Here is a 21,630-nt window from a genome sequence, read left to right as displayed (position 1 = left end):
CTGTTCTGTTTATACTTTAGGCCGAATCTTGGTGAAGACCGTGATGTTATATATAAGTTGTCTGCTCAGAGCTTGGAGGCCCCATACATTTACTGGCCATGTGTGCAGTGCGGGTGCAGAAGTTGTTGATCCGCCAAAGCAGAGTGGACGAGCTGGTGCAGGCGCAGGACTGGGAGGCTCCCAGGTCTGCCACTCCGGTTCTGCCACTTATTTGAAACTTGGGCGGGTCTCTTAGCTTCCCTGGGCTTCAGTTTCCATGTCCATCAAATGAAAAAACAAGAATATCTGCTACTGAGAACTGTTCTAAATTCCAAGCTTTATGCCTGGCATATAGGAGGAGCTGAATAAATAAAAAATATTGCTTTTGCTCATGCAATTAAGACTGCTAGGTTTTCCTTACTACCTTTCCTTCTAGAAAAAGTTAAGTCACTACTGTCCATTGATCTCCTGTATTAAGAACAAAGTCAGCGTTGAATTCAAGCCTCCCCTCCGCCAGCTAAGGGACCCCAGTCTCCTTCCCCAGGCAGTGTGCAGAGAGGAGAGAGGCACAGATCTGGGTTTAAATCCTGATCCTCTTTGCCAGCTGGGCAACGGGCTTACGCTTTTGTAACCTGGTTTCTTCCTCTGTAAAATAAAGGGAATGAAATATTACCTAACTCATGAGGTGGCTGTGGGGGTGGACTGAGAAAGAATTCTCATAAAATAAATGGCTGCCTATGTATAGTAAGTGCTTAATTAATGACAGCTATTGTTTTATTATTGTTAAGATTATCAGTAATTATCATGTCCACCTGTGATTCTCACCTGAGACAAGAGACATCTCTTTTAGGTGTGTTTAGAGATGAAAGGAATGAGATCTCCTCCCTCAAGGAACTTATTGTTTGGGGTGACAGATGTATGACCACCTAACTCTAATGCTATGGGTAAGGTGATGGACAGCTATGGAAATGAGAAAGTTTAAACAGGACAGGAATGAAGAGTACGACTCATCCAAGTGGACAGGTGGAAATGGCACCCCAGGCAGAGGGCAGTGTGAAGAGCAACGGCAAGGTGAAGAGGCGTGCACATGACTGATATTTCAGGGGGACACATCCTGGGAAAAGACGCAGGGTGAGCTAAGGTCAGAGGAATGGAGGTGGTGAGGGCAGTGGCTGGAGATGAGGCAGGACAAATCAGCGTTGGAACCCTCTGCTTCTTGAATGCCCTCTGTGCTTTCACACCTGGGCACCTTTGTCCATGAATTCTTTCCCCAATTTTATTCTTCCCTCAAGTACCACCTTCTCTTGATGAAGCCACTGTGATTACTATTATTCATGCATGGGTTTTATTTCCCAAGAAGACTGTAAATTACTTCAGGTCAAGGATGGTATCTTTAATCATTTACAATCCCCCAACAATACCCAGAAGAATACTTTGCATAAGTACTTTGACCATTTGAAGTAGGATCAAACTGTGACCTACTGCGTGATTTACCACCTACCACTGTCAGGTCCCAGTTTTGAGGCCAGGGACACACAGACCAGACAACAATGCACTCAGTTCAAAGGCAATAATTCCATTTACTCCCCTGCATGGAACTATGTGAGGCAGTATCAAGACAAACAGTGCTGGCCTGCTAAGAACTTGTCTTCTCAACATGTATACTGTTGGCTACAATTGGGAAAAGCTTATACTAATAATTAAAAGAGTTCAACTTTCTTTTAGTTATACCTTTGTTTGAGAACTTTAAGTATGTCTGTACAGTCAGGGTAGTAGGTGCATTGTAATAGAACATTCATGATTTGAACAGTCCCTTTGTGCATGAGTTAAAGCCTGCCACATGTAATCCAGAATTCACTGAAACTCGGAGCTACACATCTGAGGTGGCAACTGTGATTCTGCTCTTCCCTCAACTGGTCTCACACATCCTGAACTCCTTGTGCAACTGTTTTTGTGCTTAAAGATACATAGTTTTCATAATACGTGTGTTAGGGCTCATACAACCCTAAATAATGTGTTAATTTTGTGTGTGAGTGAAAGTGAGTCATCACTTTCTGAGTGATATAAAAGATTTTCAAGGATGATAAATTTGACTCAAATTTTTCCTTCTTCACTGATTATCCGGCCCCTCTAGTTAGATATAACTTTGCTGTTTGAGTACCTACTATGTGCCAGACACTTGGCTGGGTCGTGGTGTAAAGAGAGGAATGAGATTCTGACTCTGACTTAGGGGAGGCCACAGTCTAGAAGGAGACAGATGGAAAAAAAATGTATTTTCAGTATGAATCAAAGCACAGAAGTTGGGGTGGGATGGGGGAGGAGGCTGGCAGGCAGTGGGACGTTCGGGAAGGTTCCTAGATGACATATAAACTAAGCTGGCTTTGAAAGAATCTATCTGATGGAAGGAGGAAAAGGGTGTTTTAGATGAAGGGAAAGCAGGTACAAATGTGTGAAGGTGAGAAGTTTCAAGGAATTGCACATGAGTCCATCATCCCAGAGCATCAAATGACGGGAGAAAGAAGCAGAGAAAAGTTTATGTTTCCTTAGTAAGGATCTGGGACTGTGTTTTGTATACCTGTGTTTCTCAAAGTGTGGTCCATAAAACACTTGAATTCTTTGGGATGCGTTAACTACTGTAGTTTCCCAAAGTTGAGGTAAAAATGAGAATTCCTGAATTCCAAACTGCATTTACAGAATCAGAATCTCTGAGGAAGGGCCAGGAATCTGCCTTCTGTAAGTTTCGATGAAGTTTATGCACAGTGAGTTTTGAGAAGCATTGCTACATGGGTGATGGGGAAGCACTGAACAGTGTAATGTAGTGTAGTGACTTACTACGATATTTATCTCCAGAGCACATGGAGGCATTATAGGGTATCTATTGGAAATGTCTCCCGGGAGGCAGGAAACTGCTTGCTATCTCAGTAGTCCACATGAGCCAGAATTAAGAGTGATGTGATGCAGTAGAGAGGAAATAGCAGATTTATAAGCTACTTAGGAGGAAGGGCAGGACTTGGTGACCAAGTCCAGCATGTAGCTGTTTGGCTTGAATGCAGTAGGGATGTAAGGTGGTAGAGTGAATGATGGTTAAGGCTGTAGATTCTGAGGTTCTAGCCCCAACACTGTGACTTTCTTATCGGTGCACTCTTGGGTAAGTTACTTAACATTTCAGTGCCTCAGTTTCCTCCATAAATGGGGATAAAAAGAACCTACCTAATGGGGGGATTAAATGAATTAATACACAAAAGAGCTTAGAATAGTGACACTGACTAATAATGTTCAATACATTTTAGAGAGACAAACTAGGTAATACTAGTTAACATATTCATAGTTGTGTAGAAGTAATAGTTAACCTGAGAGTTAAGAACATAGTAAGTAAAGAGCTCAAAAGCCTGATTCCCTCAATTTGAACCCCCGCCTGCTGTTTGTTAGCTGTATGATTTGGGGAAACTTATTTAAGCTCTCTGTGCTCAGTTTCTTCATCTGTATGTGGGGATGAACTTAACACATACGTCACTTAGTGAGAATGAAAATAATATATATAAAGGCTTAGAACAGTGCAGGCACATAGTCCTTACCTCTCTAAATGGTTGTTGCTGTTGTTTTATCATTGTCAACCGAGATAAGGAAAGTAAGAGGAAGAGAGGTATGTTTCAGTTTTGACCACCCAGGTTGAAGTGTACCATAGGCAGTTTGGAGTATGGGTTTGGAGTTCAACAAAGAAGTCAGGGCTAGAGATCAACTTGGAAGTGAAAAGTGTTGAGAAGTTACTTTAACTCATGAGTTTTAATAAAATGTCAAAGATAAGAGTTTTGGATTAGGAAAGAATGGATGGGGAACAGAAGCAGGAAGAAGAAACAGGCATTCCCTAAGCCAAGCACTGTGCAGTCTACTTGTGTGTCAGCTTACTTAAAATCCTTAGTAAGTATAATACACTTTCAGTTCCTAATGTCCCCATGGTATAATATACTAACTACAGCATAATTTGTGGCTTGCTAGAGCCAGCTCATACTGGCTCTCAAACCACCTCCCCACTCTGTGTTTAGTGACTTCATGTTGGTAGCTTGAAATCAGCCAGGATGGGAATATTTACACTCTCGAAATGGGCAGATGATACAAATGAGAGCTCCTCCCCTAGCTCCCAGCCCCTGCCCCTCAAGAGCCAAATTATCAGGACAACATATAAATTTGACAAAGGAGGCTCAGAGAGCTGGGGTAGGAACCCAAGCTGTCTGTGGCTGACGCCTGTGCTTTTTAATTGCACAATGATTCCTCTTCATCTAAAATGTCCTTTAACTATTGTAGTTTCCCAAAGTTGAGGTATGTGATGCCTCCCACGCCTGCAAACTTAATTATATGCCCACTGTGGATGAGTTATTGTGTTATTCTAGTATTGCAAAACAGTCCTGAATGAGTTTAGGGAAGTAGCTTAGAGCATCTGTTGATGATGATTCCTTGAAACCCAGGGATCATTTTTCCCTGCACTGTCAGAGTTTACTGACTAGACGCCATGATCTTGGGTTTGTCCGCTGCTAAAGAAAGTCCCCGAACAAAGGCAGAAGCCAGATGTGGGAAGGAGTGAAAGAACTATAGTTGAGTTGTTTCAAATTATGTAATTCATACACCATACCTTAGTGAGTCTGTAAGTGTTGAATGAAACACTCATTTGTACTCTAGAGCAGTGTACTTTCTTGTAATATAAAATAGATGTGTAAAATCACTTGTCGTGAGTTCAGAGGTTTTACAGTAAGATATAATATTTTACGCCCCTTTCCCCTGCCTCACCTCTGCGAACCACCACTTCAAATCTTCCGTCCCCAAAATCTCAGGGAAAGGAGATCATGCTAATTTGGCATCTGAGGTCATTATAGGAACCCTGCCCTCACCCCTTGAGTATCTTATCCTTGGGAACTCTTCTGGCACAGGTCAAGTGGGAAAAGATGACACTAATATTTACTGAGTGCTAGCTAGGCACCACGATGTGTTATACGGTGCAGAAGCGAACAGGACAGATGTTGCCTCTGCCCTTAGGAAGCTCACAGTGTAGTGAGGGAGATGGACAGTTATATCGTTAAAATACCACGTGATAAGAGATGGAGTTTTCTAAAGGATTTTATGGGGAATTCATGATCCACGTGAACCCAAAGGGTAATCACCCTCACCTCAGACACCTGGTATTCTAATATCCAATTATGAAAAAGCATAGTGTGTATCAGAAAAAAGTGTTATGTAAATCTCCTAATCTCCTGCTCAGGAGAACCCAGGTTTTAGTCTTCCCTCTGTCTCTCTAACCTTGTGATGTGTCTACCTTCAAATGCACATCTATAAAATGGACTGATAATATTTATCCTGCTAATTATGGGGTTGTTATAGGGAGTGCATGAGAGAAAGTGTATGAAAGTACTGTAAATATTACTGAACATTTGACTTTCCCATGATGTAATAAGGCAGGTTGTAATTAACTCAGTCATTAATAATTCATTCAGCAAACCTACTTGGTTGGCTCAGTTCCATCCTCTTGCATTATCCCATTCTAAGTTTCTAGGTTTATTTAGCATTAATTTTCTCATTAAGCTGGAGGGGGGATGGAAAGAAGTTTACAGTTGTTGATGTCCTATTTCAAATGTCAAAGATAGAAGTTCCAGGGCTTTATTGCCTTACTTCTGTAATCTTCCTGGGGCCATGGGTGGAGGTGACCAGGAGGAGCAGGGAGGAGAAGCTGTTGGCTTAAAAATTCATTTTATGCTTCATAGGCTAGTTCAACATCTGGGAAAAACGAGTTTGATTGCCTTATGGAATTGTTGCCAAATTGTTTATAATTACTTTTAAAATTCATGTTACTTGCTTTACTAGCCAAAATGTAGCCATCAAATGAAATCTTCTACAACAAAGTAGACGGGAACACATTTTACAAGTGCTGTATATGTGCCACATTTAGATTCATTGTGAAAGAACTGGTTTTCGTTATGTATCTAGAATACTTTGGGGGGACTTTTCTGTAGTCTAAATAGAATTTGCTAAAAATCTAAAAGAGTAAAGCATGATCCCAAATTATTTGTACCTTTTGGAATTTCCATTTATTTTATTTTGGTCATGAAACACTTTATAAGCACTTGGACTGTGGTCATTTCAGTATAACGATGATAGACTGTAGTTCTGCGTCATTACTCAATATCAAGATTTCTCTAGTTTAACTGCAATTAAAAAAAAATAATTGTCAGCATTAGTTGACCCTCAAGAGTGTGCTGGTGGTTTCCTTTAATCCTGAATGACACTGTGATCGGCTCTGCTTAAGTTTTGGAAAAGAAATGATGATCAATGACTCTGATGAGACAACAGATGCTCATTAGAATCAGAGGTGGTTACCAGTAATGCCAATCCTAGCTATTTAGACACTGAGCCATGTGGCGTAAGGAAAAGGATTTTTAAAAATAAATATTAGAAAATTAAAATGGCATTGCCTGTTCCATCTAGCTGTTTTAAAAATGTGTAAGCAATCTTGGAGGAACAGACGTGCCTCGAACCCTGTGATTTTATTTACATGTGGGGCAACAGACTCAAGCTCTAGTTAACTTGAGACCAAGAATAAGAGCTGGACCAACACATCACCCTGGAGCTCAGGGGAGGGTGGAGGACCCCCTTCCAGCTGTGTGGTCCTCTCTTCGGCAGCATAGTTCCGTGGCTCTCGTGACCCAGTCAGTCTTGGCAGGTACTGGGCATCTCACATTCATTTCGGTGGCCAAAGAGTCTTCCTTTCCTTGTTCGGAGTGGTATTGTGATGGAGTCCAGCTAAATGTCTTTCCATTCTAAAATTATACCCCCAAATACAATTGTTTCCCATTTCTACTGGCATTCATTCCAAAACGTGGGTTTTCCTTCTGCAAAGAAAAAAAAGCGTTAGTATTTTTTGTTCAGATAGTTTCCCTCCTTCAACATCACCTCTATATTTTTCAGAAGCAAAATGAAATCTGTTTGACTAACTAAGGCATCCCCGAACCTCTACTAAACACTATTCTCCCCATTTTTCCCTTCCCTTTCACACATCCACTGCTGCTGCCTGCAGAGCCTTCTCTCAGTAGAACAGGCTTTGTCCTTAGCAGGATGGACAAAAGGTTAAATCAAAGAGGGTAATGGGCAGGTTTTTGTCCCTACCTGGATCAGAAGGACAAGCAAACCAATGTCCATATACTCTGTTCAGGGGCTTCTTACTCACCACCCCCACCCACCCACCCACCCCCGCCGTTTTCAGGATTTCTTTCCCCTGTTTTTGTGCCCTCTAAGCCACAGTGCACTTCTGGTTTTACATAAGGGAGGACTGACCTAGAACAGCCTGGACTGTCCTTACAGAGTCACTTCTTATTTTGTTCAGGTTCCTATTCAGTGGTAAGACTCCTGCTTTTTTATTATGTTTCTTCTTGGTCCTCGGGTCCTCATCTTGCTCACCTCCATGCTTTTGTTCATCAAAAGTTTTGATAAATTACGTTTATAGTTTTAAAAGACCCCGAACTTGCCTCCACTACTTTTTCAAAAGTAGTCATAAACTGAGCCTTTTTGAAGAATTGTTTCTTTTCCCAGTCCTTCAGTTTTGCTGTACCCATTAACCCGCTGTTATTCAACCATCCCTCCCCCTGCCCCCACCAGCACGTACCAACACACCATTTTTAGAGTATTAGCTGATGCCATAGACATACATGTTATAGAGTTTCTGTGTGGATCAAGTATAAAAGATCATCTCTTCTGACTCATTTGAAATAAAATAAAATAGTTTCCTCCGCCCTGTGGAAGATGTTGTTTTGAGAATCGGGACCTTACATTTTTTTTCACATTAGTGAGAGTAGATAACCTATGGAGGTGGTGAGTAAACAAGATAGAGTCCAGGATGTCAATAAAACAACTACCCTGTGGATCTGGTGAGAACTAGGTGATCTAAGATGGCTCTGCCCAGAAATTCTGTTGCTGATTTTAGTCTGAGTTTAATTCTACCACCAGTTTTACTTCCTAACCTAAAAATCTGGTTTCAAGGGATAGCTCCCCTTCCCCAATCTACTACCCCTCTGACATCGTATACCGCTGTTACAGTTCCATTGACTCTATTCCTTATGCTGTACTCCACATCTTGTCACTATATATATGTATACCGTGTTTACCTGGAAATAAGACCTAGCCGGACCGTCAGCTCTAATGCATCTTTTGGAGCAAAAATTAATATAAGACCCAGTATTATATTTTATTATATTATATTATGCCGGGCCTTATCTTATATTAAAATAAGACCGGGTCTTGTATTAATTTTTGTTCCAAAAGACGCATTAGAGCTGATGGTCCAGCTAGGTCTTATTTTCAGAGAAACACGGTATTAAATTATAGGTGATATTCATTATTATTCAGCTTCAGCTTCAGGTGTACACTGCAGTGGTCAGGCATCTACACTGTCCATGAAGTGGTCTCCCTGATAGGACAAGTGTCCATTGAATACCCTACAAAATTTTTTGTGACGGGTGTAAATGTCTAACTATTACATTGTTTTGTATTCCTGAAACTAAAAAAACCCCCACAAAAACATTATATAATAAGAAATAAGGTTAAAAAAATCTGGTTTCAAGAGTCTAGCTATTCTTAAGCAGTGCTTAAGCTGTGTTTAAGTTGAAGTTTAGCACTGTCAGCATCTTTGTCTACTCTTTCCTAAGGCCCTGCATTGGTGTCTAAAAGCAAAGTATCAAATTGCTCTTTTGAATACAAATGAAATTATAAAACTGAAGTATAGCTTTCTTTCTCTATGAAAATTTAAACCTCCTCCTGGGTCATTTCTGAGCAAAATTGATCTGTTTCCATCTATTGTTATTTACATGGTCCCTTTGAAATAAGTTATAAGCACTTCTTTTGAAACAAAAACAGACATCTGTTAACCCATTGTCGTGCGGGGTCTCTTCTGGGGTCTCTAGTCCTGGTCCCCACATAAGAACGCAGGACATGGTGAGGCCAAAAAGGAAAACCCATGGAACCATAGGTAGGGGAGTCATACCACTATACTCTCGCTGGCGGCTGGGTTGGAGACACAGGAAGCAGGAGCAACACTGTTCGCAACCCTCACTGCTTCGCTTGCAGGCTCAGCCACCATCTTCTTCCTAGCCCCCATTTTCCTTGCTAGCCCCCATTTCCTGCTAGCGTAGCCATGGCAGTTATATTAGTGGCCAATGGCTCACTGGTTACAGCTGACAGCCAGCTAGCCACAGCTGATGGCCATCCAATCACAGTTGATGGCCATTTACTACCTGAACCAGCACCTGTCCATGTGAGGCCGAGAGCCTGGAAACTGCACTCCTGGCTCTGTCCCCACACCCATAGATGCCTTTGCTATTTTGTCTCCTGCCCCATCTCTCCCATTAGAAGAAAAAGACAGTAAAGATGAGAATGTTACTAGGATTAGTTAATTTTCTTTTGCCTTTCTTATTTATTTCATCCAGAAAGTGCTCTGTCAGGATATCTTTTACATTTTCAGGAAAAATATACAGCCTATGAAATACTGAGTCTGTGAAAATAATACTGAAAGTCAAGTGTCCATGGTTTTTCTAAGAGCTGCTGAGAGGGTGGGATTTTGGCAATTATCTAAAATAAGGCCCTTTCCTATTGCATATCCTCAACTGTAATGGTAGTTTTTATGATTATGTCTTTGTGGAATCTAAACATATTTGAATCATGTTAATATGCAGCTACAACTTAATAAGGGAAGATTGGCATTTGCTGGAAAAAGTGATTTTGCAAAGACTTGCTTGGTCTGGAAGAGTTTAGCAGCATGTAGATTAGGTCTGGAGGGGGGAACGTTCTCTTTTTTTAAAAATATAATTTTTTAAAAAAGTATAATTTTTAAAAGTATAATTTTAAAATAATGCATTCTCACATTACCTATGGAAGACTGAATAATTCCCTTGCTGAAACTGAGAAGTCTTCTCTATTGCTTAATTTCTGTGGTGTTATGATTTATTTTTAGGTACCAAAGGAAGAAATAAAGGAGAATTTACAAATCTTCAAGGAGTAGCTGCATCTACAAGTGGAAAAATATTAATCGCAGACAGTAACAACCAATGTGTGCAGGTATGGCCCCTAATTGTATACCGTTAACCCCTTACATTGGTAAAGTAGGTACAGTTGTATATTTCTTACTTAAGACTTGAAGTACATAATACAAAGAAAGAAAGGGACGCTTATAATATGTGTATAGATTTTTCTTCAAATAGAATTTGTACGTATGACACAGGTTTCTGTTTCTGCCTCACTCATTTCTGTGTGAGTTCTCATTCCAATGAATGTAATTTGTTTTACAGATATTTTCCAATGATGGCCAATTCAAAAGTCGTTTTGGCATACGAGGCCGCTCTCCCGGGCAGCTGCAGCGGCCCACAGGGGTGGCCGTGCATCCCAGCGGGGACGTCATCATTGCAGATTATGATAATAAATGGGTTAGCATTTTCTCTTCAGATGGGAAGTTTAAGGTAAGAGTAACTACCAACTGGCCACTAAACAGTAGAGAGAAGGACTAGGAAATAGATGATGAAATTGTCTTTTTCTTTTTTGAGATCCAATAAAATACTCAACTATTCTTTATGCACAAAGACATCTTGACTGTGTTACATCTAAGTTTTACGAAGTGAGTGTAATAATGATATTGTCATAAATCAACTCAGATATATCCTAAATGTGGCTTCATTTTATAAAGCAATTAGGTTACCCAGTCAGCATTTTTTATACTGTCAGATTTACCTCAATTCAATGGAAAACAACAGCCTTTAGAAAAGGATTATTAAGACGCAATTTACATTTCCCTAATTAACCTACAGGTTGTCATTTATAAGTGTCTTCTACTTTCTCAGATCTGTGATAGATGATATGGGAGAAACAGAATTGTAAGACATGGTCCCTACCTTTTAAAAATATACAAGCCCCTTGAGGAAAAAAGACTAATACACAACAAATGACAGAAAACAATTCATGTCAGTCCTTAATCAGTCATAAATTTTTGGTACAATCTAAAACTGTAGTGTAACGTATATACCATGGGAATCGAAAGGAAAAGAAAACGGGGGCTGGCTTCATGGAGAAATTGTAAGTTGAGCTATACTTTGAGGGATCCCATCATTTGACATATTTGTTATCACTCCCAGCATCATCTTCTATGCTTTTCAGCAAGTCACCTAAGAGTAGAGAGCTCTCTGCTGAAAACAGAAATCTCTCTTCTAAGGTGTCATCAAAGAATATTATCCTCCGGTCCATTTTCTACACTTGTTCAGAGATTATGAGACACTTCGTCAAAGGTGTTTTTAAAGACCATGTGTACTACGCCTTCTATATTCCCCATCTAGAGGCTTCTCTTTCAGTTGACAACATGAACTTGAACTCAAACAGATCAACCCTTTGGAATCCCAGATCTGTGGCTCACTACCTGTTTGGCCTTTGGCAAATTATATGATTTCCTTGAGCTTTGATAGCCTCCTATTTCAAATTTGGATTTAACAATCTATCTCATAGGTTTTGGGTAAGGGTTAAATGAGATTTTATTTCTGGATTTTATAGGTGCCTTATATGAATTAGGCATCTAAGACATGTTCTTTTCCAATGCCTCTAGTAACCCTGTCCAAAAGAAGAGGTCGATTAGATCAGCTATGATTTGGGCTTCATGACCTCTTACCGGCTCCTGGTAGTTACCCCTTCCTTGTCTAAATGTTCAGAGATGATGCTTTTCATAATCCATTCTGTAATCCTGAAGACTGCACAAAGTTCACGCATTAGTCTCTTATTGGAGGAATTTGTATTTTCCTTTTTAAAGTTGTTAGATCACTACAGTCATGTAATTTTTATTAAACAAGTTATGTAGTTATTAATCCTTAGATGGGAGCCTCTGTTTTGTGTGGGGCAGCATTTTTTTCTTCTCGGAGAATAAAAAACTATTGGTTTTAATTTCACCGGATTATACACAATTCTTCTATTGATTTGTTTGTCCCACTCCGATGTGTTGTCTCTGTAGGATGGCCATGTACCCAGAAAGGTCTCTTGCCTTCTTGTATCTCCAACTTACTCCTCTTCTTTTGTGTTTTGATAATTGTATTTGTAGTAAGCCATACCCAAATGTGACAACTTTTACATCAATAGAATGAAAACTATTCAGAAACCTCTTGAAAATACCCATCTAGTTTGGCAACACACTTTGTTTTTGTTTCATACTCCAGCAAAACCATGACCTGTCTTTTTAAATTCAGAAATGAAAACTAAAATAGGTATTGAAACAAGAGTTTTATATCTATTGAAATATTTTATATCTAATATAGTGAAACATATTGAAACAGAAGTTTTATATCTAAGAGGGAAGGGTTCATTTATCATTCAGTGGTTCTGTATTCTATATGTAATAGACACTCTTCCTGGAAGAATTGGTTTCTCAAGGCTGGCATGGTACTAGTAATAACTGGAATAAATGCTTAAGAATGCTCACGCCCCCTAGAGGATTGGGGGAACGGACATGGTATACTTTCAACATACCCACCACACACCCCTTTTTTTTAAGATAGATGTTGATCAAAACCCAAAGAAAGGGTAGAGGATAGCAAGTGAAAACACTTTAATACTGTAATGGGAGTTCATCCAAGTGTGATGTCCATGGCCATATACTGAGAGATACTTATTTTCTTCTTTGATGGGATTCAGTAAAACTAAATAGATGCTCAGGAAGACAAACCTTTAACATAAATGTGTATTCTTTGTATTTATTCCTAATATATCTAGGGATGTAACATCTTTTGTCCTTTTCTTTTAAGTTTTCTTTTACTCACTAACTTCTTAGCCCTAATATGCATCTAATTTTTTCCTCTCCATCGTCCTTCCTGACTTATATCTTCTGGTCCATCTAGGAAATTTTGTGACTCCAGAACAGATACCGAGGACCCTGGCCACCATATTCTAAAATAGCTCATCTCTTCCTTCTTCAATTTAAGGACCTATTTGTTAAGCTAAATACTTTCACTTAGCAGTTCCAGAGCCAGGGTCTAAAATATCTTTGCTTACTATTCTATTTAAGATGGGGGACACACTGTCAGGCCAAATGCAGTAATTCTTATTTCACTTGGTAGAATCAAATGCAGCTAAACTAGAGCTGATGCAGGGAAGTGGAAGGAAAAGAGGTTTTGGTTCAACATTTAAGTTTTTTTTCTTTTAGAACTACACCAGTTCTCACTACATGATAGAATGGCAGTAATCCTTTATTTTCTGTTTTTATTACTACATAATTACTATCCAGTTAGTATTATACATCTGAGTCATTCTAGGAACAACTAGTGCTTCATAATGTTGGGTCGTAATAATATTCTTGTTTTAATAATCAGAGTCTTCTCTCTTCCTTTTGATTCCGCTGACATATCTTCCATTTGGTCATGAAAGAAAGTACGTAATTTCTTTGCAAGCGATTATGTTATAGTCTCTTTGATCTTTGGGCGAGATTTCAGAATCAAAATCAAATTTATAGAACACATTCCCTTGCCAGAATGCCACTGTTTCCTTCCTAAGTAAATGTGTCTCTTGGTTCTAAAGATATCAAATCTGAATCTGTCATTTACAAACTTCCAAGAATAAAAGATTATACAGAGTCTGAAGCCCCACTCTGGGAAAGTCCCCACCCCTCTCTCTATACTCTTTCTTGCACATATCTTCATGTTTCTGTTGGGAAAGAAGATAATCCTGTGGGTCTGGTATGATACCAGTTGAATAGGGTGAGGGAAAAGGAGATTGTGTGCCATACTCTGTGCTTGACACTTTCCTTTATCCTTTGGCATCTGCAAGACCCAGGTAAATAGCAGAGCTACCATTTTACAGATGAGAAAACTAAGGTTCCAACTGATGAAAACAAAGAATGAATTTTACTCTGAAATTTTGCTCCTGGGGAACGGGAGGGACTGTGGTGTCATAAAAGGAATTAGGAAATCAGGAGGTGCTAGTTTGGGTTTTCTTTTTTAAATGGTGGAAATGAGGAAAATAAATTGGGTTTGACATTGAGTTTAAGATGATAACTTGTGATATAGGTAATGACTAAAGATATGGATTTGAGAATCGTACATAGAGGTGAAAGTTGATGCCATAATATAAGTGAGATCTCAGAAATGTCTAGGGTCGTGCTGTCCAATACAGTAACCACTAGCCACACGTGGATATGAGTTCTTGAAATGGGGCTGGTCTGAATAGAGATGTGCTGTGACTGTAAAAACACACTGGATTTCAAAGACTTAGTCCCCAGAAAAGAATTAAAATATTTTATTAACAATTTTTATAGTAATTACATGTTGAAATGATCACTTTGGGATATATTAGGTTAAAAAAATGTATAAGTCAGTTTCACTTTCCCTGTTTCTTTTCTTTTTCTTTCTTTTTTTTTTTTTTTTTTTGATGTGGTTACTAGAAAATTTTAAGATACATGTGTACCTCACATTATATTTCTATTAGACAGCACTAATATATAGAGGGAAAATAAGAGAACTAAACAAGAAGGTTTGAGAAGGTAACTTTTCCGGATTTAAAGTTTTTAATTTAAAAAGAAATAGAGGCAAGTAGATTTTTCAAATAAGCCTACAGACAAGTATAAAATGAAAAGGAAGAGTTTCTCTTTCTAAGATATAAATACCATTTGGTTTTTTACTTTCTCCTCCAGGAGTGTGTGTGTGTGTGTGTGTGTGTGTGTGTGTGTGTGTGTGTATACACGCATTTAACACAAATGGGCTCAAACTATACTCACTGTTCTGCATGTTGCTTTATAACATATCTGAGAGATCTTTTGTAAAAACACAGGGATCTACTTCGCTCTGACATTGTAAGCCTTGGTACCAGGGAGAAGGGTGGTTCTTGCCATCCTCTTCACTCACCAGGCTCTCTTTTGGCTGATCCCTTTCTTGTCTGTAGTGACCTGTCTCATCAGGTTACTGTTCCACGTGGCTTCTGAAATGGCCTATTTGAATTCTCCCAAATCTTCCAAATTGAAGACTAGATACCAGGCACTTTGCTGAGTGACCTAGTTATTGTGATGTTGAGTTTTGTAAGCTTTAAGCCCATTTTTATTTAAGGGCACAGTAGACACGCTTGTCTCTGCAATGCGATCGAGACATCTTCGAGGGTAGGAGCTGTGTCTTACTCGTCTTTGTCTACCAAGTGCCACTTAGTGGGTGCTCAGTCAGTGTTTATGGAATTCATAGCTAAATGGGTAAACGAGTAAAGTGCTTCTTTCTAAGCTCTCTAGAAAATGGAGCTACAGAAGTAAAGGTATACAGGCATTTAAGTACCCACTGTAGTCGACTCGGAAAAATAAGATTTAAAATGCGTAGGGTATATATTTGATGGAAATCTAATGCTTTCCTCCCATTTTAGAATACTGTAAAAACTGGAGCCATTTAATCATCGTTTTACCTGATAATAATGCTAGAGTTTTAAAGTTAATATATTAAAGAAATATGTATTGAGTACTTATTAGACGCCAAGAAGCACGCTAGGCTCTGAGTACGTGGTGCTGGATAAAACAGACATCTCTCCTGGCTGTGTGGAACTTAATTCTAGGGAAGTTCAGTGGCAGATGCCTGGCGATTTCAACATGAATTACGATATATAATAATGACAATCAAAGGTTCCTTTCAATGATGGCTTAATATGTGCTCTACTTTACATCCAGCACTTTCCCTGCATTGTTTTACTTTAATACATATTCCAAAAATACCATTGGAGGTGACTGAGGTCATTTTTTGACCCTTTTTAATGTGTAAGGAATCTGAAGCTCCAGGAAATTAAATCTATTGGTGCTAGATGTGTCCAAAGCAAGTGACGGAGGATTGTCCCCGTACTCCTAATCCAGTGATCTTTTGCTCTATACCCCACTGCCTCTTTAGAAAAGAGCTATGGTCCTGGTTAAGGGGATTCCAGAACATTTTTGGTGGTAATCCCTTAAAAAAAAATAAGGATTTCATATAATTATCCGTAGCCGATAATGGGACGTGACAAAGATAATTTTCCAAGACAGGAGATCATTGTGGCATATGATTCTGTGCTTGCCTGTTTGAATGCTCAAGGCCATGTTGACTAAAACCCATGTCTGTCTTCGTGTAATGCAGTGTTATAAACCTCACTTCCGTACTTGTTTCTAACAGACAAAAATCGGATCAGGAAAGCTGATGGGGCCCAAGGGAGTGTCCGTGGACCGCAATGGGCACATCATTGTTGTGGATAACAAGGCGTGCTGCGTGTTTATCTTCCAGCCAAACGGGAAAATAGTCACCAGGTTTGGGAGCCGAGGCAATGGGGACAGGCAGTTTGCAGGTACACTCAATGGTAATATGTAAAACCCCTTTTTTATGCCTCTTCTGCGCACATTTGCATGAGGTTGGAGCATGCTGAAGATGCCTCACCCCCAGTGTGTTTGCCGGCTTGGGGGAAAGATACTGGGGATGAAATCTGAGCGAGAGCACGGGTAGGCGCTTCTCGGTGATCCCACCCACAGGAAGTAGACCGGTAACCCATGTGCGGTTCTGATTGGTGGCACTTTACAACTTGGACGTCTAATCTTCGAATGTTAGTAGTCAATGAAACATTCATTTTGTAACAAAATATGTTTAAATAAGAAGGTTTGAGGAACAACGTTAGAACTCCTGTTTCTGTCTAGCTGTAGCTTTATTTAAAGAGCCTCTGAATGAGAATTTTGTTCACCGTTTTAAGTGATTGTAAGAGAGTGGGAGTTTAGAGTATTTGCTAAGTAAGGGAAGGACTGTCTCTTTTATTTCTCTTTTTGGTGTGTCACTATTGTAGCCACAAGCTTACTTAGTTTTTCACATCTATGAGAAAAAGCAGAAATGGTTTATTTACTTTCCTTCTTGAAAGGATGCTTTTGGCATTTAATCTTAATTTGCATAATCTTTCTTTGTGCTTTTGTCTCCAGTTCTGCCAGGTTCTGAATGTCACCCAAAATTATAAAGTGTGGGTTTTCTGCTCTACATTTTAAAAAATGTGACACATTTGAGTCTTTTTTTTTTCTCACTGTTAAGAGTTGCCATGTGTTTCCTCAGTGGGAACTGAGGACCCTAAAATGACTAATACATGCTCAGGGAAGCTAGCAGATGTGACGTTCAGATGGTGGAGCGGAGAATGAGTTTTGATGCTATTGCTCATCCCACTTCATTAGGGCTGCTGAAACGCTTAGCTCGACCTGGAAGAAGTTAGAGTAGACAATCACAACTGTAGAATGATAGAGGATCCCCGTTACCTGGAGCCAGAGGTCTGGCTGAATGCTCTGTCAAGGACTGAGACTAAACTTCTTTGTTCTTTCTTAAATAACTTAGCCATGTATTAAGTTTTGTAACTGCTATGTTGTTATAACCTTTTTTGTTGTTATGGTCATCGCATATTTTTTTCCATCTTTGTTGCAGGTCCCCATTTTGCAGCTGTAAATAGCAATAATGAGATTATTATTACAGATTTCCATAATCATTCTGTCAAGGTACTATAAACACATCATTTATTGTTAACTTTTAACTTTTCATTGAGAAATCAGTCTGGGAGAAAGTAATGTAGTGTTCACGTATACACATGGGACCTAAAGGAGGTAATCTAAAAGATCAGATTTTGCTTCTCCTTAAAGATGCAGGTTTTAATTTGGACCTACACTCTTTGGTGAGTCAGAAAATTGAACAACATATGGTGGCAATGAGTTTTTTAATTTGAAATTGGTGTAAATGAAGACAACTTGAAAATTAAATTTGAAAAAGCAATTACTTGAACTTGGAGAAGCAGAACTTTCTGAAGCTTAATACTTTGTGGCTATTCAATAATTAAAACAAGGTCACTTTTTCAATTTCCTGCATCATAAGGCCTTACAAACAAAATTAGATATTAGAACTCTGGTGCAACAGATTTGGGAAGTGGAATAGCCCTAGCATAGATTCATATAGGATCTTTTGTACTTCTTAGAATGCTTTCTCACGCTTGGTGTTCCTTAGGAAAAAACACCCATCCCCTCCACCAAGTAGTAGATAGTACATCTTTCTTACTAGGTATAGGGGGAAGAAAGATTTGACCTTTGTTATGAGCAAACCAAATAATAAAATGGTTCAAAACAAATGTCTCATTTACTGAAACTAGAAAATGTTTCGTAACATTCTAGACAAAGCTTCTCAAGGTGCGATGCATGTTCCATTGAAGCCATGCCAGGTGGTCATGGGCAGACATTTTTAAGAGCCATGTATTTATTTTTAGGGTTACCTTCTGTTTACATCAAGTGATACTAGTTTTGTACTTACAGAAGTGTTATAAAGTTTTCCTTGTAAGTAAATTCATTTAAATTTTTAAAAAGTGAGGCATTTTAAAGGAAAGGTAATAAGGAAACAGCATAGGTGGTATGCCAAGGACTGAAGTTTGCACTTAGAGACAACCATTGAGCAACCAAAGTTAAAAATGATTTGTCAGTGTTGATAATTGGAACAGATTAACACCTAAAGGTGTTCTCTCTTCTGTATCCTTCACTGCTTCATTTCCCACGTTCATCCTGGAAGATAATCTTTAACCTGAGTAAATGGAAAAGCTTGAGCTTTTCTGATGGCTGTCAAGTCCTTGTGCAAAGGGTAGAGCGTATGAGCTATGGTGAGGGGTAGGATGAGGGAAAAGGATGCCCACCATTGCTCACTTCCAAGGCTGCCTTCTGCCATGTTGTCTCTCCAGAGTTGCTACCATAGTGGTGGACCTCCGTCCCCCCTCCCCCTACCTCCCTCAATGCCAATAAGCTGCATATTCTCACCTCTATGGGAGGTGCCTTGATAAAGGGAAGAGGACAGTGGGAAAAGTCAGTGGCAGAGGCGTAGGGAAACTGAGAGCAACGAGGACTGGGCTTGCAACCCTCCACTCGGGGGGCTGTCACAATCCTGTGTAATGAGCATAACTATAAAAGGATGACACAGGCTATTACACTTCCTACCCTTCGCTCACTTTGTAGAGGAATCAGTCATTTAACTATTGGGCATTCAATCAGAATACCCATATGTATCCTAACAGTGCAAAGGCCAGCAAACGCCTGCCATAGATGCTCCCTACCGCCCACCCTGCTCCCCCCACAGGAAGACAGTAATGTTTATCAAGTTGCTCTTTTCTATGAAGCGCAACTGTGGCCCCAGAGTCTTTCCTGTCCCAGTGCTCCAGGCAGGCTCTGTGAATCACCTGGCATCGGTATGTGGGATGACTCCTATTTACCAGCCCTGGCTGACACTGTAGAAGGAAATAAGACATATGTAAGGAACCAAAATGCAAGGAAGATAGCAATAAGTGATTACTTACAAATTCATACATATAAGGTTCTAGAAGTATGCAGAAGATTTCTAAGTATCAGGGAAGACTTCCAAGTGGAGTGGTATTTGAGGTGAGCAAAATTTTGAAATCAGAAAAGGATTTCTGATTTCTGAATATCATCAAAGTTATAAAAACATTATAAAAAGCAAAGCTATAAAAACAATTTCTGCTCATACTTCTGCGTCTTAATATGTTTTCATCTGAATACTTTATAAACAATTAAATGACATTTTAGATGGAGAAAATATGATTTATAATTATTGATTCTGAAAACTTCAAGTTTTTAATACAGTAGAGATAGATTATTTTAGTTATTTAAACTCAATTTTTCTCTCAATAAAACCAGTATTTTTGTGTTTTCACTTCTTTTTGATAGCTGTTGCCATATGTATTTTATAGAATAGTTGGGTTTTTTATTTCCCATGTCACACAGCACAGTTAGCAATAGTTCTGGATTCAGGTCACTTCTCTGTTAGTAAATGTGAAAAGTACCTATAGGTCAGGACTAACAAGTGGTCTAGTTAATTCTTTAGCTACTTTCAGTATATATTTTCTTTTCATGGCAGAACAAGTAAGACTAAACTGGGCACTCACCATCATTCTAAAGTGAAGCAGAAATATTTGAACCATTTGGATTATGCCAAGGGAAACATACTGACTCAGAGGGATAAACATAAGGAAGCAAAGAAAAAGATTATTTGTAGAACTTAATATGGGAAAGACTGGCGAATAATAAATTGCATTCTCACAGCATGCAAACACTCCCATTGATCTTTAAAACTAGAAAATTTTATGTGAAAAGAGATAAAAAAGAGTCAAGAAAGATTTTAAAACATGGCATCTTAGTGAAAGCTGGTTCTTGTCTGTGTCCTTTCCAGAGAACCAAAGAGGTAACTTGCTTAGTTGGCAAGTAAGTAAGTAATTCAAGAAGTGATCATGACTCTTTTTCTTTATCTTAAAGTAAGTTTAGCCTTTAAAGATGAAAGTGTCTCGCTTTCCTAATGTATGTGACTAAAAAAGAAAGAGTCATTTTAATTTTCATAATCACAGAGATGGCAATAGGAGAATCTCTAAAAGGTCCTGAGATCATCCTCATATTAGATCTGCACTCCCTCAGTTTCACGTTTTAGGAACCCTTATTCTCATGATGCCTTACATGTAATCCTTTTGGATTTGTTAGTGAGTATTTCTACACGTGTAACTAGCATAATAATGGAAACTCAAAATAATATCCTGGAGACATTTCAAAACCATTAAGTATCATCTGAATCAAGAGAAAATGATGCTTACTATAGTCTTATCATTAAATACATATTCTCTCAAAATCAGAACTCTGTATCTGATACATATACAGTAACACTCTAGTAATACGAATATTTAATCACAACAACTCTTTGCGTGTCCATATCAGATTAGAGAATTAGTTTGAGTCCTGTTTAGCTCCCACTTCTATCGGCCTCCCTTCTCTTGGTTGCCTCATTTCATCAAAGGTTTAGGGTCATATAAACTCTCTATTTTAACTAAAACATATTCTGAAAAAAACACATACAGAAAAAGCCTTTTTGTTATTGCTCATCCACTGCCAACACACACACACACACACACACTCATATACACACACACAATTTCCTGTTATAGGTGTGAAGTTCAGCCTACTGTTTCTTGATATGTTGACATAGTAAATTGGTAAATTATGACCATCTGGCCTAACAAAAAACTGCTACTTTCTGATCCAACTTTGAATTATCATCCATCCTGTTAGAAATACAATGCCTGTTCTTGAAATTCAGCTATTTATTTAAAGGCAGAAAGCATCATATTGTTGAAAATTATAGCTCTACTTTCTCATACTACCTTATATTTGTCCCTTATATTTGTGAATATTTTGTAATTTATAGTAGAAGTATTTTTCACATAAGTATTCAATAACCAGGTATAAGCTAGAAAAAAAGTGATTTAACAAATGAGAAATCAGATTTGTACAGTAAATTGTGAAACCACAAGTGATATGGGGCTGTAATTTGTGGATTATTTTTTTTGAAGAATGTCTTAACTCATAGATCTTGTTGTAAATAACCTGCTCAGATAAATGTTTTTAAAATGTATAATGTTGGCTCAACTATTTTCATTTAAAATAAAACAGTTTAAAACTATTTCATACAGGTGTTTAATCAAGAAGGAGAATTCATGTTGAAGTTTGGCTCAAATGGAGAAGGAAATGGGCAGTTTAATGCTCCCACTGGTGTAGCGGTGGATTCCAATGGAAACATCATTGTCGCAGACTGGGGAAACAGCAGGATCCAGGTA

General features: G+C 38.8%; 1 protein-coding gene across 17 annotated transcripts in view; it reads left to right on the top strand.

Moving 5' to 3' along the window:
* The window catches only part of TRIM2 (tripartite motif containing 2), a 134,071-nt gene that overhangs the window by 100,746 nt on the left and 11,695 nt on the right, over positions 1-21,630 (top strand). For 10 of the 17 annotated variants that reach the window (XM_074338427.2, XM_019722527.3, XM_019722519.3 and 7 more), the window contains exons 7-11: positions 9,965-10,068; positions 10,299-10,466; positions 16,143-16,323; positions 17,415-17,485; positions 21,487-21,627. In XM_074338427.2, the coding sequence (XP_074194528.2) occupies positions 9,965-10,068; positions 10,299-10,466; positions 16,143-16,323; positions 17,415-17,485; positions 21,487-21,627 (665 nt within the window). The remainder of the gene's footprint in view (positions 1-9,964; positions 10,069-10,298; positions 10,467-16,142; positions 16,324-17,414; positions 17,486-21,486; positions 21,628-21,630) is intronic. The other 7 variants (XM_019722550.3, XM_074338425.2, XM_074338424.2 and 4 more) reach the window with 2 other exon arrangements.

The sequence above is a fragment of the Rhinolophus sinicus genome, chromosome 15 (assembly GCF_057876585.1).
Source record: "Rhinolophus sinicus isolate RSI-liver-muscle chromosome 15, RSI-T2T, whole genome shotgun sequence".
Classification (NCBI taxonomy): Eukaryota; Metazoa; Chordata; class Mammalia; order Chiroptera; family Rhinolophidae; genus Rhinolophus; species Rhinolophus sinicus.
Note: the sequence above shows the minus strand (reverse complement) of the source record. Positions and strands in the feature narration are given on the sequence as shown.